General features: G+C 27.3%; 4 protein-coding genes across 4 annotated transcripts; 1 reads left to right on the top strand and 3 right to left on the bottom strand.

Moving 5' to 3' along the window:
• Positions 1-1,027: 1,027 nt before the first annotated feature.
• Positions 1,028-2,512, bottom strand: PmUG01_09034400 (vacuolar membrane protein-related, putative; the record flags this gene model as incomplete). Its single annotated transcript, XM_029005039.1, has 1 exon — positions 1,028-2,512. The coding sequence occupies one exon, from the start codon at positions 2,510-2,512 to the stop codon at positions 1,028-1,030; it is 1,485 nt and encodes a 494-aa protein (XP_028861668.1).
• Positions 2,513-3,497: 985 nt separating this feature from the next.
• Positions 3,498-5,788, top strand: PmUG01_09034300 (conserved Plasmodium protein, unknown function; the record flags this gene model as incomplete). Its single annotated transcript, XM_029005038.1, has 7 exons — positions 3,498-3,805; positions 4,168-4,236; positions 4,510-4,606; positions 4,970-5,070; positions 5,186-5,237; positions 5,433-5,504; positions 5,663-5,788. 7 exons carry the CDS (start codon positions 3,498-3,500, stop codon positions 5,786-5,788), a joined length of 825 nt encoding a protein of 274 aa, XP_028861667.1.
• Positions 5,789-6,922: 1,134 nt separating this feature from the next.
• Positions 6,923-8,149, bottom strand: PmUG01_09034200 (60S ribosomal protein L35, putative; the record flags this gene model as incomplete). Its single annotated transcript, XM_029005037.1, has 4 exons — positions 6,923-6,983; positions 7,229-7,388; positions 7,647-7,797; positions 8,147-8,149. 4 exons carry the CDS (start codon positions 8,147-8,149, stop codon positions 6,923-6,925), a joined length of 375 nt encoding a protein of 124 aa, XP_028861666.1.
• Positions 8,150-11,179: 3,030 nt separating this feature from the next.
• Positions 11,180-17,074, bottom strand: PmUG01_09034100 (conserved Plasmodium protein, unknown function; the record flags this gene model as incomplete). Its single annotated transcript, XM_029005036.1, has 1 exon — positions 11,180-17,074. One exon carries the CDS (start codon positions 17,072-17,074, stop codon positions 11,180-11,182), a length of 5,895 nt encoding a protein of 1,964 aa, XP_028861665.1.
• Between the last annotated feature and the right edge of the window lie 3,201 nt (positions 17,075-20,275).

Below are 20,275 nucleotides of genomic sequence, written 5' to 3'. Positions count from 1 at the left end.
TTTTTTTTATTAAGGTTTAAGTAGCTAGCTGGTCACCATGCCACTGCGTATATTATACATATCACATGTGTTGTGCTAATAGCATATATTATACTAATCGCATATGTCACGTTAATTACTTCGCTTCTTAACTTTCAAAAGCATGCAGTGCTAGCGGGAAAAAAAAAATGCATGAAGTAGAATAAACGAGTGCACACATGTAATAAGAGAAAGTTTAAAATAATGGTTCCTATCAGTCCATATATTTTTCATAGTTCAGTTGATTATTTATATGTTCAAGGTATACCTTTATTAGCTGTGTCCTTTTAACACTGAATTATATATGAGAAAAAAAAAAAAAAAAAAAAGACGGCACATGAGAAGTGACTACATGCATATCTCATGAACTTATGCGATACATGAATATGATTTAAAAAAAAAAAGGATCATATTTTAAAAGTATAAGGAAACAATGCACACGGGTTGTACTGGAAAAATATACATAGCGGGGCGCAACTAGACGCGTGCGCGCACGCGTACCATTCGTATATTTGTTTTGTGTATTCACGTATTAACGTATACGCGTATTAACATATACACGTATTAACGTATACACGTATTAACGTATACACGTATTACCGTATACACGTATTAACGTATACACGTATTACACGTATTACTATACACGTATTAACGTATACACGTATTACCATATACACGTATTAACGTATACACGTATTACCATATACACGTATTACGTATACACGTATTACCATATACACGTATTAACGTATACACGTATTACCATATACACGTATTAACGTATACACGTATTACCATATACACGTATTAACGTATACACGTATTACCATATACACGTATTAACGTATACACGTATTACCATATACACGTATTAACGTATACACGTATTACCGTTTTTAAGTGTTAGCATTTTCACGTGTCAACATTTTCACGTATTAATATATTCATGAACTTCCGTACGCACGTGTGCACACACGGATGAGGAGCACAAAATGGAAATACAAAATTACTGGAATACCCTTAGAAAAGCAGCGAGCTTCTTTTCATGGAATGATTTGTTGGCATCTAAAATAGCGGCATTCACAGTATCCGCTAAACTTTTCGCATCGCTGTCTTTCGATACAATGGGTAATATATCTTCATCGTTAACATAAAACCCGAATCTGTTATTTATAGAATGATATAAACGTAAGAGCTCTGCATAATCGTTTTTATTTAATTTGTGTATTTCATCTGAGGAACATTTTGATAATATAGATTTTATATTGTGTACTTCTTCCTTATGTACAACATATTGCTTTATGTATTCGTCTTTTTTTAGTTCATATTGATCTAGTATATTTTTAACTAGTGGATCTTGTTTATTTAAATTTTTAATGGAACTTAACTGAGTTTTTACATGTTTAATAAGTGTGTCATTCTCACTATTATTTCTTATATTGTTAATACTATCGTTCAGAATAGCATAATAAAAATTGTCATTTGTTTTTACATCATTATAAGTTTTTTTTATAATTTCTTCTACTAATATATTTTGTAAAGAATTTTTATAATTCAATTCCGCATTGTATATTTCATTTAATTTTTTTTCTAAATTTTCCTGTACCTTTATCTTCTGTTCATGTATGTATGCTTTTCTATAATTTTTTATCAACATATCACAGTACTCTTTAAAATTTTTTAAGTTCATACTACAATTCGTATCTTTAGAATAAAGTTTTAATTGATTATAAATGATGTCCTCTGCTGATAATTTGTTTTGCAAATTTTTTTCTATCATTAAGTTCTTATCCTTATTTAAAAAGCTCCAAATATCTTTATAAAAATAGGAAGCAAGCATATAAAAAACAGAAAAAAAAGGAATAGTCTTAGATAAAAACCATGCATTACTCAATACAAAATTGTTTAAACCAAAAAATAAAAAAACAAATAGTAACCCATAAGATGATAATAAATTTTTTTCTTTAAAATATTTCAAATGAATAAGTTTCTCTGGGTGTTCACTTCTTTTTTTTAGACAAAATTTATATACATCCTCTTCCTCTAAATTGAATAATACAGATATTTCTGCATAATGAAATTCATAATTACTACTAAATGCTAAATCCAAAGCATTCATTTCTTTTTGTGCATACCCATTTATAAACATTAATTCTAGTAATTCTTCTTTAGTTAAATATACGTCTTTTTCTACTCTCAAACCATTTTCACATCTTTTTGCAAATTCAATAAAATCATTATTTCGGTTTTCTATTGATGTTATTAATTTTAAATATCTTAAAAATATTGGAATACTTTTTGTAAAAATGTATAAATCATCTTTACTAGGACTCGACAAATACATATCATCATACTTTACATTATTCATATATGGTAAGCTTATTCTATATTTTGTGTACACATACTCCTTAAGCATCCCCCTGCTGTTATTCGTGTAACTGCGCTTATTCGCAATAAGTTCCAACCTCAACCTGTTCTTAACCCTAAACATGTTGGCAGTTATAGCAAATATATACCTATATACACGTGTTACTCATGCGTTATGTGCACTTTACGTGTTCGTTACGTATTAGTAAGTTTATATATTTTTTTTGTGCACGTTATAGACGTATATATCACACAACCTTATAGGATGGGTGATGTGAAAAAAGTACGTTGTTCAAATGATACACTAAGGAGATGCTACCTTCTAACGAAATCTAAGAACACATACATAAACGCGCATATATATATATATATGTATATATATGCAAACGTATATGCGTGAGCGTATTTATGCGAAAGTATGTACTCGTAAATATTTGAAAACGAATTACATGCCTTTTCTCAATTTTTTCCAGCTAATTTGGGTACCATTTTTGTCATTTTACGTAATGGCTTGTTATTAAAAAATTGTTTTTTTATGTATCCATATATTTACGTATATATATAATATATATATATATATATATATATATATATATATATATATATATATGTATATATGTATATATGTGCATTTTTTTAAATTTATCTTAATTACACATAGATCTTCTGTGTCATGATTGCAATTTTACTTTTCCGTTATTCCGTTACTTTGCTTTATTTTTCCTTTTTTTTTTTTTTTTTATTTGTTGAGCCGAATTATGAACACATATCGATCTATTTTTATCTTTATTTTATGCTTTACCTGTGGTGTATTTTATATTTACTATTACCAAAATTTACGCTTTTTTTTTTTTTTTTTTTTACAGAATGGAAGAAAAATGCTAGTATGCACCACACATTATTTTGTCCCCATTTATAACTTCCTTTTTTTTTTTTTGTAATTACTCCTATAGTTTAATTGCCTCCCTTTTTATATATACGTACGTACATATTTATTATATTATATGATATATTTTTTTTTTTTAAGCATTTCCCATGTTTGTACCATTTTTAATAGGAAAAATGCCTTAAAAGAATATTTTACATATAATATATAATATTGATGAAATATGAAAAAACTTGGGGTAATTCTTGTATATATAATTTTTTACTCGCATTTAAAAGCAAACACACTTAGTATAAACTATAAAAGTTCTTTACCTCTATTCATAATAACTGAAAATAAAGACAATAAACAGAATATAAAAAGAAAAAAAAAACTACAAAATTTTAAAACCTATTTGTGGGGATACCCTATATATGACGACTCACCTTTTAAATTGAGAAGACAAAAGGTATACCCAAATTTTGAATATGGGGAATTGAGAAAATCGCAAGATTTTGATTATGTTATAAGTACAAACATTGGTCAGAAGAAGTAGGTTTATTTTTGCAGCGCTATATTAATTTTTTTTTTTCTTTATTTTTGAATAGTTCATGCAAGTGGACGAAAAACAGAGTTAACTTCCCCTTCCAACATGTTCACCTTATGTTATGTCATGTTATATTATGTTATTCCATGCTATATTATGTTATTCCATGCTATATTATGTTGTACCATGCTATATTATGTTGTACCATGCTATATTATGTTGTACCATGCTATATTATGTTATTCCATGCTATATTATGTTGTACCATGCTATATTATGTTGTACCATGCTATATTATGTTATTCCATGCTATATTATGTTGTACCATGTTAAATTATTTTTTTCCGCTTTATACCTCTTCAAACAGTTATAAAATCCACGATGTAGGCTATTTATACACAGTTGATGAAATGGGGACAGGAAAAACGGATGATGTGTAAGATAAAATAAAAAAAAAAAGAAAAAAAAGAAAAAAAAGAAATAAAAGAGGAAATAAATTACATCATTTGTAACAGTAACTATAACAGGAGTAAAAAAATTTTTAGTTCATTTTTCTTTCGTTCTATAATGAAGTAGTAAAACTAGGTGCATACACGAACACCTACCCATAAGCATAATATATTTGTACATGTGTAAGTAGTGTCAATTGCACATCATGCATGATTTTTTTTTTTTTTTTTTTTTTTTTTTTTTGATACCTCTGAAACAGTCACACACCTATTGAAATGGTATTTGGTCAAAAGGATATTGACATGAATGAAGTAGAAAAAATAAAGAAGGTCCTGAACACTTTTGACCAAGGAAATGTAGTGCACAAAAATGAATAAAATTATTTGAGCAATTTCTGTAAAATAAAAGAAGAAAAAAATGAATTAATGAATGAATAAATAGATAAACAAATAAATAGATAAACAAATAAATAGATAAATAAATAAATAGATAAACAAATAAATAGATAAACAAATAAATAGATAAATAAATAAATAGATAAATAAATAAATAGATAAACAAATAAATAGATAAATAAATTTTGCTTATTTAGCTTGTGCTTATTCGATGTATATATTTCCATTTCATTAGCATCGCTGTCTACTTATTGCGTTTTTGTCGTAAAATCTTTTACAAAATTGTACAATCTTTTTTTTTTTTTTTTTTTTTTCCTTTCGTAGGGAATGGGAATATGCACATTAATGGGTGCAAAAAGAGGTCATTTTGCCTTTAAATATAACGGATATTTGTGTCACTTTCATGGGATTAAGAATTATTTAAGGTAATGATTGATTGAGTCTTTGTTTGATCATATTCCCGTTGTTACCATTTTTTCGAAACTCTTTTTACCTTTTTTTTTTTTTTTGCTCCCTTTCTTCACTCCTTTTCGTTTACAGATTTTTAATTAACAGACATTACCCAGGTGCAAAAGTAACTTTAATTAGTGAGGTATATTTTTTCCGAAGTATTTTTATTTTTTTTTATTATGACCCATTCATGTAACATCATACCGCATTGTATTGTGTCACTTTAAATTAGTTTTTTTTTTTTTCTTTATTATGACCCGTTCATGTATATTTAATTTTATCATATTGCTTAGCTCTAAATTGACTCTTTTTTTTTTTTTTTTTTTTTTTTTTTTAGCATTGGATAGATCCAATAGACATGCCCGTATGTCTCAGGCATAGCAATATTCCTTTTACTAAAATTGGATACGTAATTTTACACACGCATTTTTTGGGCATATTTGCTACCATTGAAATTATTCACTAATATGTGATATATTGTCGTCACTTAATTTTTAATTTAATTTTTACCATTCTTTTTCATTACCCTTTTTTTTTTTTTTTTTTTTTCTTTTGGTAATTTTGCAGCAAAGAAGATTAATTCATGGTAAGTATGACTATATATATGAGAACGACAAGAACAAAAGAATATATAAAGGTGAAAATAAAAGCAACGTATGGGCTTTTTATAACGACCCACAAATGTTAACGTGAGGAAATGTAACTACCCAATTTTTCGTATATGTGTACACATATATATATATATATATATATGTCTATATAGCCAATTATACCAAAGCTTCAAATTTTTGAGACTATTGTTTTTTGTGGAAAATTCTGAACATGCAAGGCATATATAATTTTGTTACTCATACATTACGTAGAAATATACAACTGCTGCAAAATGCATTTATATACCAGATAAAAGAAAAAAAAAGACAATTCATTCGAAATCTTCAATTTTTTTTTTTTTTTATACTTATCCTTTTTCCTATTTTATTTTAATATATTTCAATATATTTTAATATATTTCAATATACTTTAATATATTTCAATATACTTTAATATATTTCAATATACTTTAATATATTTCAATATACTTTAATATATTTCAATATACTTTAATATATTTCAATATACTTTAATATATTTCAATATACTTTAATATATTTCAATATACTTTAATATATTTCAATATACTTTAATATATTTCAATATACTTTAATATATTTCAATATACTTTAATATATTTCAATATACTTTAATATATTTCAATATACTTTAATATATTTTTTTTTTTTTTTTTTGTCTATTCGTGTATCTCATTCATTTTTAAAGTTCGCACGATGCTGTAAACTTTTGCTTTTAATATGATTAAATAAGAACGAAATATAAAATGGCATACAAATATATATATTCATATATATAAATATATTTAATTTACGAAGCTATACGTTAAAATAAAGCTACTTTTATTGATAACCTCCAACTGCTATATTTCATTGTTTAAACGTACCCTTAAAAAATGGTGTTTCTGTATATAGTATATCATTCTTGATTTAAAATTTGATGCAACGAATAATATTTTGTTCTCATTTAATATAATATACAACTGGATCTATTCTCAAGAAATTACACAAATTTGAATTTGTCATTATGAAATCCTCTTTTATAAAAAAAAAATAATATTATTTTATAACATTTAGAAGTTGATATTCGCATTATATGGTAAATTAAAAAAAAAAATAATAATAAAAATAAAATAAAACATAAAAGTTTACACACACTAATAATGGCAGATATAAAAAAAAAAGTAATTATTAAAAATTCTTAGTAGCCACAATTCTCTTATTTCTTGTGCACTAAAAGATACTTTCTTGGGGGAAAATTCATCATTTTCTTTTTCATTCTATGGTAATGGGAGAAACAAAAAAAAATTAATAACGCGGTGAATTAAACAAAAACGCAAAAACGTAAGCTCGGTACTTATTCACGTGCACATACATATATATATATATATATATCAAATACGTACAAGTATTTATATACACATACATTCACATTATAAAATATGCATAATAAAAATACACGTTTTTTAACAGTGCAACAAAGGTGTGCATTTTTTTTCTTCTTTTTTTTCTTCCTTATTTTTACCTTAAGGTCATGGCCGACTTTTGCTTTGGTGTTAATTGCAGTCTCTTGTTTTTTGTTAGTTTTTTTCTTAAATTATACGGTTTAAACTTTTTGTTTTTATATTGTTTTCTCAACTCCATCTTTCTTCTTTGATTGTAGACAGTTAAAATTCGAGCAATATCTGTTGAAAAGGGGGTAAATAAATGATAACACTATGTTGCATTTAATAGACATAGTGCGGCCATAATTATGCACTTGTCAAGAAAACTACGCGTCGATACATTTGTAACGTAAAAAAAAGAAGAAATAAATACGTAAATAAACAAATAAACAGATAGATAAACAAACAAATAATATATATATATATATATATATATATATATATATATATATATAATAATAATAATAACTTAACGGCATAAAGCTAGATAATAATTACTTTTTCGAACACTACGTATTTTGGAATTCTTCGCGGAGTTTCCTAAAGCTTTATTTATTCTCAAACCACTGAGCTCATTTTTGTATTCCTCCAATTTATCAAGCAGCTCCTTCTTTTTTAAGGGCCTTAACTGGAATGCCTTAATGTTACTCTATAAAAATGTATATCATATGCATATGTGTGGAATACTACATATTTTACGCAGACGAGCATATGTATATACACATGTACGTACGTATATATGAACGTAAGCACATATGAACGTAAGCACATATGAACGTATGCACACATGAACGTATGCACACACGGATGTATTTATACGGATTAATATACGTGGGGAAACCAAACTCATTTACTACTAAATAAATATCATCTTAAGATCATAATTAAGAAATAAACACATAAAGCAAAAAATATGTATATAATATTTATATTCATTTCTTGCTTGCAGAATAATTATTCGGTTAATTTATTTTTTATTTTATTTTTTTATTTAATACCATTTTTAATGATTTATGGAATAATGTTTCTTTTCTTTAAAATTGGGAATCTTAAGAAAAAAACGATAATTTAACAGTTATGTAAAAATAATATACATATACATATAAATATATTTATTTGCTTATCCCTTTGCTTATTCCTCCACTTATATTTTGGCTATATTTTAATTAAAAATATGAAACAAGTAAAAAGGTTGAACTATATGTTAAATGGATATGTAATTATACGTACATAAGTAAATACATATTTAATTTTATATATATATATATTACATATATGTATATGTACATATTAGATATGGGCATATGCACAAGCATATATATATAAGTACTGCCGATTTAGAATAATTTAAAATTACTTTTTGTTATCTTTTTTTTTTTTAACCTGAAATATTATGAAAAATGTATTTTTCCTCTAAAATGTAATAATTAAGTATAATCATATATATGTATATACGTACATTACATATGTATATATTGTACATATATATATTATGTACATATGAATATATAGTAATAATATCGTGTTGTGAAAAAAATTAAAAGATTGTATAAATTTAAAAAAAATGCGTGTTCTGAGATAACCCCCTGTTATACCTTGTGTATTTTATCGTATCTTGTATATATTATTGCAAAAAAAAAAAAAAAAAAAAAACATACAAAAAAGAGCTTATATTATATACTCATACATGAGTTATATATATACATATGTACATCTTATATGTTAATATGAATGAATATTGCACTCAACGTAAATATTATATATCATTCTTAATAGTTAAAATATAAAATTTTTATCTGTATTAGTTGTTGCTTTTAGGGAATTCTTCTCTTCTCTCTTTTGTTTTTCGTTCGTTGTTTTTTTTTGAATAAACACCCCGACTCGACGAAAAATTTGCACTTTTGCTAAAGTTAGCAACATAGAAAAATTAAAGAGAAAATGGTAAGATTTGTACCAGCTAAAAAATAAGCATACTAGTATAAACATGCATAAACCTATATATGTATATGCACGTATTTGTATGCATTTTTGTTTTCCTCTTATAGTGCTTTCTGGATAATTTTTGAAAAATACTGGTATTAATTTTTCAAATTTTTGCCTTTACGTACGTATTATTAATTTTGACCGTAATGAACATGTATATGATGATTGCAGGAATATATACAACATATTATACATACATAAATACACACATATATGCATACGTGCATACATAATAATTTACGTATTTTCCCGATGAACTAAAATGAATAAAATTAAATGCGGATAAATAAAATCTATTTGAACTAGGAAATACGAAAGAAAGCTAACCTTCTTTCAATTTATATTAAAATTTTTTTATTTTTTTTTTTTATTATATATATACATACATAGAAATACCTCCTATGTTGTATATATCCATTTGAGAATTAGCACATACATTATTTTATTTTGTTTGATTTTATTTCTGATAAATTTACACCATAACATGTAAAAAGGACGGATTGTTACTGTAAATAATTTCATAATGTTTAGGTGTTTTTTAAAAGCAATGAAATAAAAGAAATAAGTATACGATAATATATGTTGTGGGTATGTGTACTGTAAGCACGCATATATACGTACAAGCATATCTACACATATACGTATAGATATATAAACATATATACACATAGACATATATACATATATACACATAGATATATATACATATATGTGCATATAGGGGGGTTACACCGAAAAATGGTTCTTATGTTGTTGCAATAAATTTGTTTTCTCGTAAATGTAATATTAACATGTCATATTTTTTTACTCGCATTTTATATTATTCTATAATGATTTTAATAATAATTTTAATGTTCTTGCATTTTTTTAATTTTTTCTTCTCCTTGTTATGCTACGATATAACAGTTATAACAATTCGTTCTTTTTTTAAAAAATAAAGCAAAATAAAGCAAAAAAAAATAAAATACAGCAAAATAAAGTATAATAAAATGAAACAAAGGAAACTTTTTCCTTCCTGATGTAATGAGAAAAAATCGTTTTAACTAAACATTTTGACAGTTTAATTTTGAGAAAGGCAAATGAATAAAAATCTTAAAAATTAACTGGAAATTTTGCCAAAAGGTTTAACTGTGCATATAAATATATGCGTAAATATAAATATAAATATTATATATATATATATATATATTCCTACAAATAAATGCATAAATTCATAGATATAAATATATATATGCATATATATAAATATACATATGCATAAAAACACACGCGAGAATACCCACGTATACCCCTACGTACACACACATATTTTCGTGTATTATGTGCACACTTTAGTAATGATGGTAAGGATAAAAAAAAATAAATAATAATAACAGGATAAAGTAGGATATAATAAAAGGTAAAATAATAGAATAACGGTGTTGCGTCAAGCGAAATAAAAGCATTTAATAAACTCATTTAAGAATTTATGAACATGCTTGATGTTTAAAAATATTAAGCTTTCATAAGTAATGAAAACGCATATATATACATATATGTACATGCTTTCATGAATGCATGGAGATACATAAAACGTACGTGTAAATAAAGGTTTTTACATAAGAAGTCCGTTTGCGTAAGCACGTTCTGCTGTACCTCCAACCACCACCCATTTTCCCCTTCGGAAGTACTATTAAAAATTCTTGCATTCGATCTTTTTAATTAAAATCATAACCTCTACGAAATGGTAGAGATATGCTCGGTCGAGTCATTTAAAAATTCCAGAAAAAAAGGAAAAAATAAAACATGAAAAATATGGAATATACTGGAAATGTGGAATATAAGGTATATATTGAATATATATAGTTAATATAGAATATTTTTTTCATTTTTTATTTAATTTTTTCTTCTTTTTGCAATACATGAAAATTACAAAAAAGATTAAACTTCGTATATTTCCTCATTTTTGTTTGACAATCCTACATGTTTCTCATTTCGGCATATTTTTTTTATATTATGGACTACGGTCAATAGTCAACGGGTTTACATTTTTTTTGAAAATTTTTATTTTAAAAAAAAAAATTATTTTTAAAATTATTATAATGGCTGTTTTTATCATTATCTGCTGTTACATAACTTTTCCCTTCATCAAATAATTCAAAAGAATTTTTATTTTTAACATGCATATCACTATCCTTTTCTGCTGATATATTATATTCCAGTAATTCAGAGTTTGTTGAATCATTTCCATCCTTATTCCCTTTACCACTGTCTTCTGTTTTACTATTATATGAATTGCTGTTGAGATCTATAATATTATCATATATCATTGTTTTTGATTTATTTGTATTGTAATTCATTATTTCATCATTTGAGGTACCTTTCGAACTGTTGTTCACCTCTTCTATATTACTCTTTCCATTTTTCATATTTTCTTCTTTCTTCTCTTCCTCTTCTTTTACCATTTGTTCTGCCATCTCTTCTTCATCCACCTCGTACTCCTCCATTTCTTCATCCGAGTTAACTTCTTTTTTCCCTATCTCTTCTTCCATCATGTCTTCTTCATCCAGTTCGTATTCTTCCATTTCTTCATCAGAGTTAACTTCTGCTTTTTTGTTTAACTCTTCTTCGTCTACCTTGTGCTCTTCTATCTCTTCATCCGAGTTAACTTCTATTTTGTCCACCTCATATTCTTCCATTTCTTCATCTGATTTAACTTCTACTGTTTTGTCTACCTCTTCTTCATCCAGTTCGTATTCTTCCATTTCTTCATCAGAGTTAACTTCTGCTTTTTTGTTTAACTCTTCTTTGTCCACCTTGTGCTCTTCTATCTCTTCATCCGAGTTAACTTCTATTTTGTCCACCTCATATTCTTCCATTTCTTCATCTGATTTAACTTCTACTGTTTTGTCTACCTCTTCTTCATCTACCTCGTATTCTTCCATTTCCTCATCTGAGTTAACTTCTTTTTTGACCGCCTCGTATTCTTCCATCTCCTCATGATGCTTCATCTCTTCTTTCATTATCTCTTCTTCGTCCACTTCGTACTCTTCCATCTCCTCATCCGAGTTAACTTCTATTTCTTCACCAACCCCTTTCTCTAGTTCCTTCTCGACCTGTTTTTCAGCTCCTTTTTCCACTTCTTCTACTTCTTTGTACTCATCCTTTTCCTCTTCTACTTCTTTGTATTCTTCTTTTTCGTCTCCTAATTCTTCGTATACTTCCTCGTCCAATATCTCTTCGTATTCCTCCTTTTCTTCTCCTTCTTCCTGTATTTCCATAACTTCTTTTTCTTTCAATTGCTCTTCCTCCTCCCCTTTAACTTCCTCTTGTTCAACATTTACCTCTACCACTTCCTCCTCTTTTTCTACTTCTACCACTTTGTCTTGTTCATTCTGTTCTTTTTCTTTCTCTTCTTCAACGTCTATTGGTATCTCTACCACTTTGTCTTGTTCATTCTGTTCTTTTTCTTTCTCTTCTTCAACGTCTATTGGTATCTCTACCACCTCATCTTGTTCATTTTGTTCTTTTCCTTTTTCTTCTTCTTCTTCTTCTCTTTCTACCTCTACTACGTCTTCTTGTTCAATAGTGTGTTCTTCTGCTTTTTCATTTCCTTTCTCTGTATCCTCCTGCACTTCTACTTCTACAACTTCCTCACCCCCTACTTCAAATGCACCTTTTTCTTCCACCTCTACAACCTCATCTTCTTCTTTTCCTTCTTCCTGTTCCTCTACTACTACAATTTCATCTTCCCTTTGCTCTTCTCCTACCCCCTCTACTTCTTTACTAACACACTTGCATGGATCCACTATTGTATCTCTCCCTTCTAAGACTTCTTCATATTTCTCTTCTTCCGTTACCTGATCATTTCTAGCTTCTTCGATCTTTCTAACCACTTCTTTTGCTTCTGCTTCTATTTCTTCTGCTTCTGCTTCTATTTCTACTTCTTCTACATCTGCTTCTTCACCTTTGTTACTTTTTTGTATTACTTCTTCTTCTGTTACACCTTTCATTTTCTTATGTTCTTCCACCAATTCATTCAATTCTTCCTCTTTGTTTGTAACCTCTTCTTTTATTTCTCTGTCTTCAAGAGCCTTCCCATCAATTTGTGTTCCCATTATAACATCTTCCACGCCAACCACATTCTTTTCCATTCCCACTTTATCCTTCTTCTCTGCAGCTAACTCTTCTTTACTGTTTTCATCTTCTACGTGTTTTTCCATTTCTGTCTCCTCTTCCTCTTCCTCTTCCTCATTCTCATTCTCTTTCTCTTTCTCTTTCCCTTCGTTACCATCTCCCAAGCACTCAATTCCTTCCATAATGTTCTTCTCTTGTGCTATTAAGTCCTTTTCACTTTCTTCAATCTTCACTAACTGTTTCTTTCTCTTTACATTTTTGTCCTTATCCTCATCAAACTGTTGTTCCTGTTCCTCTTGTTGATCAACAATACCACTAATTAAAACATTGTCTGTACAATTATATTTCTGTTTTAATAAAATTCTTCTATTTCTACTATGAGATTTACTATCCTCTTGTTTTTTATGACTGCTTTTATCATTTATATATTCATTCCTTAAGTCCATTATTACACTGGACTGTTCCTCGCTACTCGTCTTATTCTTATTAGTAACTGCGCAATAGTTTAAAAGAATTTTATTGTTTTTTAAATTTTCTAAATTGTTTAAATTTTCTAAACTGTTTAAATTTTCTAAATTGTTTAAATTTTCTAAATTGTTTAAATTTTCTAAACTGTTTAAATTTTCTAAATTGTTTAAATTTTCTAAACTGTTTAAATTTTCTAAATTGTTTAAATTTTCTAAATTGTTTAAATTTTCTAAACTGTTTAAATTTTCTAAATTGTTTAAATTTTCTAAATTGTTTAAATTTTCTAAATTGTTTAAATCTTCTAAATTGTTTAAATTTTCTAAATTGTTTAAATCTTCTGTATTTTCTTCATTCTCCGCATTTTTTGAACTTTTCTGCATTTCGTGCATTTTTTTGTAACTAGCTGTATTATCCATTAAGTTAAAACCCAAAAGAAGGTTTTCATTTTCTTGTTCATAATTATTATATGTGTTACCAATTCGATAACAATTTTCTTTTATTTTTTTATTAACGTTTTTAACATGATTAGTTTGTGAGATCGATCTTCTTTTATTATTACCTTGCATCGCCATGTTCGCATTTTTAAAAGAATTGCTGTAAGTGCATTCTGCATCGGCTTTCGTTTCTTCTTCTTCCGCTGCTTCCTCTTCGTTCATAAACATATTTGTTGTTCTTAATTTTGATTTATTTTTCATTTGTTTTCCTCTTACTTCGATTTTCTTACTGTCCCATATGGACACGGCCTTTTTATTGCTTCTTCTGATCTCACTGTTGAATTTACATTTTCCTTTTTCTAGAGAAGCCGTTTTCTCCTTCACTTTATTATTCTGTGCATGTTCACTTGTTCTTCTGCTTTCTTTATTGTTATTACTACTGCTGTTCTGTCTATTACTTACCTGTCTACTACTTCCATATCCGCTACTACCCGATCTATTATCGCTTTTCCTACTATTAGTACGTCTATTACTTCCTTTCCTGCTACTGCTCTTCTCTGCATCATTGCTATCCTTATACACATTATATCTTGATATATCCCTCGAGATGGAAATTAATTTAATTAATTTGCTGTATTGTTTGTAGTCGAACTCTTCCTTTTCTTTGCATTTTTCAGCTCCTATCTTTCCCTGCTTGTCATATTTTACCTCTTTTCTATTAATCCGTTTATACAATTTATCCAATTCATTATTTTTAGACTTGGTTTCATTCTTTTCTAAATCTGTTTTTACTTTTTCTTTTTTATTAACCTTCTCGTTGTTTTGTTTTCTCTTTCTTTCTCTTTCTCCTCTTTCCCTTGCTACCTCTATTTTTTCCAAATTTCCTTCTTCTATTCCTTCGTTCTTATAATTTCCCTTTCTATAATTACAAAATTCATTTAGACTAATAGATGGCTCCCTTATGTTCATAGTGTTACTACTCATTTGCATATCATTTTGGTCCATTACCATCAAATCGCTGTGAGCACTCTTTAGAAGTGATCTTACAATGTTTAACTTATGTTCTTTGTTGCTATTATCATTTTTTGTTTTTCTTTTTTTTAAAATTTTCTCAATAGGTTCTTCTTCCTCCTTTCCCTTATCCTTATCCTTCTCCTTTTCCACCTCTTCCTCTTCTATCTCTACCATCATTCCTTCATCTTTTTTCATTCCATCTGCGAATTTCATATTTTCTTGTTTCAAAGTTTTGTAAATATTACTTATTTCTATATCATCCTCTTCATCATTTGTAGAATCCTCTCCTATACCCCTTATAGAAACGCTTTTGTTATCGTAATCGTCGGAGTCCTCCTCGTACTCTTCACATTCGCTCAAGTCTTCGTCGTTCACTTCGTCTTCCATATCTTCTTCCACAGTGCTTGCTGCTTCCACTCGTAATGCTGCTTCCACTCGTCTTGCTGCTTCCACTCGTCTTGCTGCTTCCACTCGCCTTGCTGCTTCCACTCGTCTTGCTGCTTCCACTCGTCTTGCTGCTTCCACTCGTCTTGCTGCTTCCACTCGCCTTGCTGCTTCCACTCGTCTTGCTGCTTCCGCCCCTCTTGATCTTTCTGCCTTTTCTGTTTTACCCACATACGGAGAGGCGAGCTTCATTTTACTTAAATTCTTTCCAGTATTTTTATTTTTCAAAAAATTGTAAGTATCATTAGTAATATTTAATTTACTAATAATTGCTGCTTTATCATTTGAGTTTTCATCCATGTTATCTATAACAATGTATATGTTACTATCATCAATTACTATGTGCTCTTTTTTATTTTTAATAATATTATATTTTGTAAAGGCGTCTAAATTAATTTCTTTACTTTCCTCTTGTTCTTTCATTGAGTTATTCCTTTTTCCTTCACGTTTAGCAAACGATCCATAATTCTTCTCTTTTGTTTTGTTTTTATTACTACAATTTAGATTTTCTTGATTTATTCCTTCGAGGGTATTTATTACATTATTACTTTGCTTTTCCTCATCCTCTGCATCTTCCTTATTTTCCACATGTTTCAAATCTTCTTCGTCCTTTACTTCACTTTCTCTATCTTTTTCATCTACAACCATTTGACCCCATGCCCTTTTTTTTGCTTTTTCATTACCTCCCTTATTCTTCTTAACACCTAGTTTACTTCCTCCTTTCGAACTGACGATACTTACATCTTCATTGTAGTCCTCCAATTCATAAAAATTGTTGTTCATATTTATATCATCCATTTCAGGTGAAGTAGTCCGCTTCTTCAATCCTCTTCTTTCTCTACTACAGCTACTGCTACTATGACTACCATTACCACAGCCACTACCGCTGCTTTTATTTTTTTGTCTATTTTTATCAAAAATAAATTTTGTTTCTTTTATTCTTCTAGCATCCTCATCAATGTTTTTATTATTTACATTAATATTCGCGTTATTCGTATTAGTATTTATTTTACTATTAGTATTCGTATTGGTATTTATTTTACTATTAGTATTCGTATTGGTATTTATTTTACTATTAGTATTCGTATTAGTATTCGTATTAGTATTCGTATTGGTATTAGTATTGGTATTAGTATTGGTATTAGTATTCGTATTAGTATTGGTATTAGTATTCGTATTCGTATTCGTATTACTATTCGTATTACTATTCGTAACACTATTTGTATTACTATTCGTACTACTATTCGTAACACTATTTGTATTACTATTCGTACTACTATTCACACTGCTATTAGCGCTACTCTTCGTACTTTTATTTATACTCTCACTACAATTTTTTGGTTTTTCCACGTGTCTTAGGTTTGCCTGTGACTGCTTCCTTGTAACGACTGAAATAGTCCGTTGTTCCACTTTATTGTATATTCCTTGCCCCCTTATACTTTTTTTTTTTTTTTCCTTCGCTAGCATTCTGCCTCTCCTCCGTTAGCCCTTTCGTTGTACTGCGCTTTTCGTATTTTGCGTATTTTTCCGTATATACCTTACTTTTTTGTACTTTGCTTTATTTTTATTTTTTTCTACCTATTAGTGTATCTTATTCTTTTTTATCTTAGCAACTGAGTACCGTTAATTCGCCCCTTTTCTATATTATTTTTATCTTTTCATTAATGGTGCAATTTTTTTTTTTTTAATTATTTTCCTCAATTTTGTAGTAATACTTGCACATATCATTTGATATGTATAACGTTAGGAATAAATTTGTGTGTACAGATTGAAAGAAGAAAATACGATAAAAAAATTTTATTTGGTTTACTCGGTTTGACTTGGACTAACTGGGATAGACTCAGTTTGACTCGATTTTAATTTGTTTTATTCACTTCAATTTGCTTTTCTTTTTTTCCTATAGTTTTACTTTAACTACTTACAATGAACGTGCATATGAGCTCCCCCTAGCTAAATGCACAAATGTATTTATAAATGTGCGGATGTTTGTACGTATGTACGTGCGGGTGTAATAAGTACGTATCAGTATGTTTAGGTGTATATGCATATATTACATACGTATTTACGTACACTCCCTTACTCTCTACAAATCATTCAAAATTTTATGATTTTCAGTAAATTAAATTCTTACGATGCATATTAAACAAATAGGAATAAAAATATGATTTACATTAAATATACCTTTTCCTCTTTTTTTTTTTTTTTTTTTTTTTTTGTTTTTTTCTTCTCTCTCTTTTCTTTTTGTTTCGTTTTGCTCTATTCTGCTTTGTTTCGTTACTTTTTTTTTTTTTTTTTTTTTTGTCGGAGGAAAGTAATTCAATGTTGAATTGTCGAAAAGGTCAAACAATGAAAAATAATGAACTGCCGAAATGTCGAATAGTGAAAATATTATATACAAATTTTGGATAAAAACTATAATTACATATGTACTGTTATCATGATTCTTTTGCACTTAAAATAGAATTCCATCTCTCTTACTATATAATATATTATATGTATATAAATATATTTTATATACTACATATCATACACCATATATATATATATATATTATATATAATATACTATACATCATATATAATATATAATAAAAAATGATGAATAAAAAAAAAAAAAAAAAAAAAAAAAAAAAAAAAAAAAAAGGATACTAGAGCAAAATATATGCATTATCGTATATGATCAACTTGAAAAATAGAGAAAAAAATATATATTTTTATTTATGCAAAATAATGGGAAAAAAAAATAAAAATTATTACATGAACATTTAAAATCAATGAAATGTTTATAAACTTATGCTACTACTACATATATGTATACAAGCGTGAATGAGTTCAATTGTAAGGCATCCTTTCGTTGCTTGTGTAGTTCGCATGTAAATATTCTTGCGTATGTATTATGCATATACATATTTATGTATTATGCATATACATATTTATGTATTATGCATATACATATTTATGTATTATGTATGTACATATTTATGTATTATGTATGTACAAATTATGTATGAAGTATATATGTATTACGAATGTATTTACTTAAGTATGCAATATGTATATACACGTGTAAGTACTCATATGCTTAGGTATATATATATATATATATATATATATATATATATATATATATATATATATAATATATATATATATACAATGCGCAATGCAGCACTGCGTACACGACTACGTACGCAATTCCCCTAAACCTTTTATTTGTATGTATGTATATATATATATATATATATATATATATATATGTACGTTTTCCCTTGTTTACATTTATTTCTTTTTTTTACGAAAATTTTTTGTTACGAGGAGGTAAGTACGTACGTATATTCATATATGTACTTTACTTACATATACGTAAGTGCTTCTTTTTTAACACGTTTCATTCATATCAGAACAATTACGAAACACGGATAAAGAAAAAAAATATATATATATAAATTTATATTTTAATAGTAGATATCTCTTCTGTGCTTTCATATGAACAATAAATTAAATTTTGTAACCGTTGAAATTTCGTTTCAAATTTTTTTTAAAAAAAAAGAATAACATAGAAAATTGGCAAAGCGGTATATTATACATACATTATATATGAATATAAATAAATATATATATATATATGTATGTATGTATGTATGTATGTATGAATGTATGTATGAATGTATGTATGAATGTATGTATGAATGTATGTATGTTTATATATCTCTTGTACTTATAAATGCACATGTACATGTATATAAATATATATAATACGAAGCTTATATAATACATAATTGCGCACATCAGCAATGTTTCATTGTTAATTTGTATTTTTTTTTTTTTTCCTTTATTTTCGTTCCTTTTTTTCTTCTCTTTTTCCTCTTTTTTACAATTTTGTCCAAAAGCAGAAGAAAACCAGTTAATAAATTTACACAGTTTTTTTATTTTTCCCCACTTAGATTATTCTTCATTTTTTAAAATAATTGCCCTTTGTGCATTTTTTAAAATGCAGAAAAGTAAATCTATTCCACCATATGATCAAAAATGGATAAATTAGTAGATGTACCCTTCATATAAAAAATGCAATAACTTTCTTATTAGCAAAAAAAAAAAAAAAAAAAAAAAGGCCAAAAAAAAAATATAAGTTATGCTCAGCGGTTGAGTATAAAATATAGTCTCTTTAAATGCTCAGTTAAGAATACGTTTCGGGTATAAATGAACGTGCATACTTTAGGTGTTATAAATATAATATATACACGTATTGCATTTACTACATGTACATTATACATACGTGCGTTATATATACGTACATATGTATGTATGTGTAACTTCACACAAAAATGTAAAAAATAAAAACCCCAAAAAATTTTTACTTCCCCATACACATACAGAAATGTAGTATAATTGCACAACCGGAGGGTACATATATATATATATATATACATATATATGCACTATTTTATTATGTATGAAAAAAGCTCTTTTTCGACAAATTTTCAAAAGCTTGCAAGGGATTACTTTGAACGGATGATGTTCAAAATAATTCCTTCTCAACCGCCATTTCCCCTTTTTCAGTTGTACCTTTTTTTTGCATTTTTATTTTAATGAACGAAAGGAGGGCGGGAAATGTAAAACGTAAGATGTAAAACGTAAGATGTAAAACGTAAGATATAAAACTTAAGAT

The sequence above is a fragment of the Plasmodium malariae genome (assembly GCF_900090045.1).
Source record: "Plasmodium malariae genome assembly, chromosome: 9".
NCBI lineage: Eukaryota > Apicomplexa > Aconoidasida > Haemosporida > Plasmodiidae > Plasmodium > Plasmodium malariae.
Note: the sequence above shows the minus strand (reverse complement) of the source record. Positions and strands in the feature narration are given on the sequence as shown.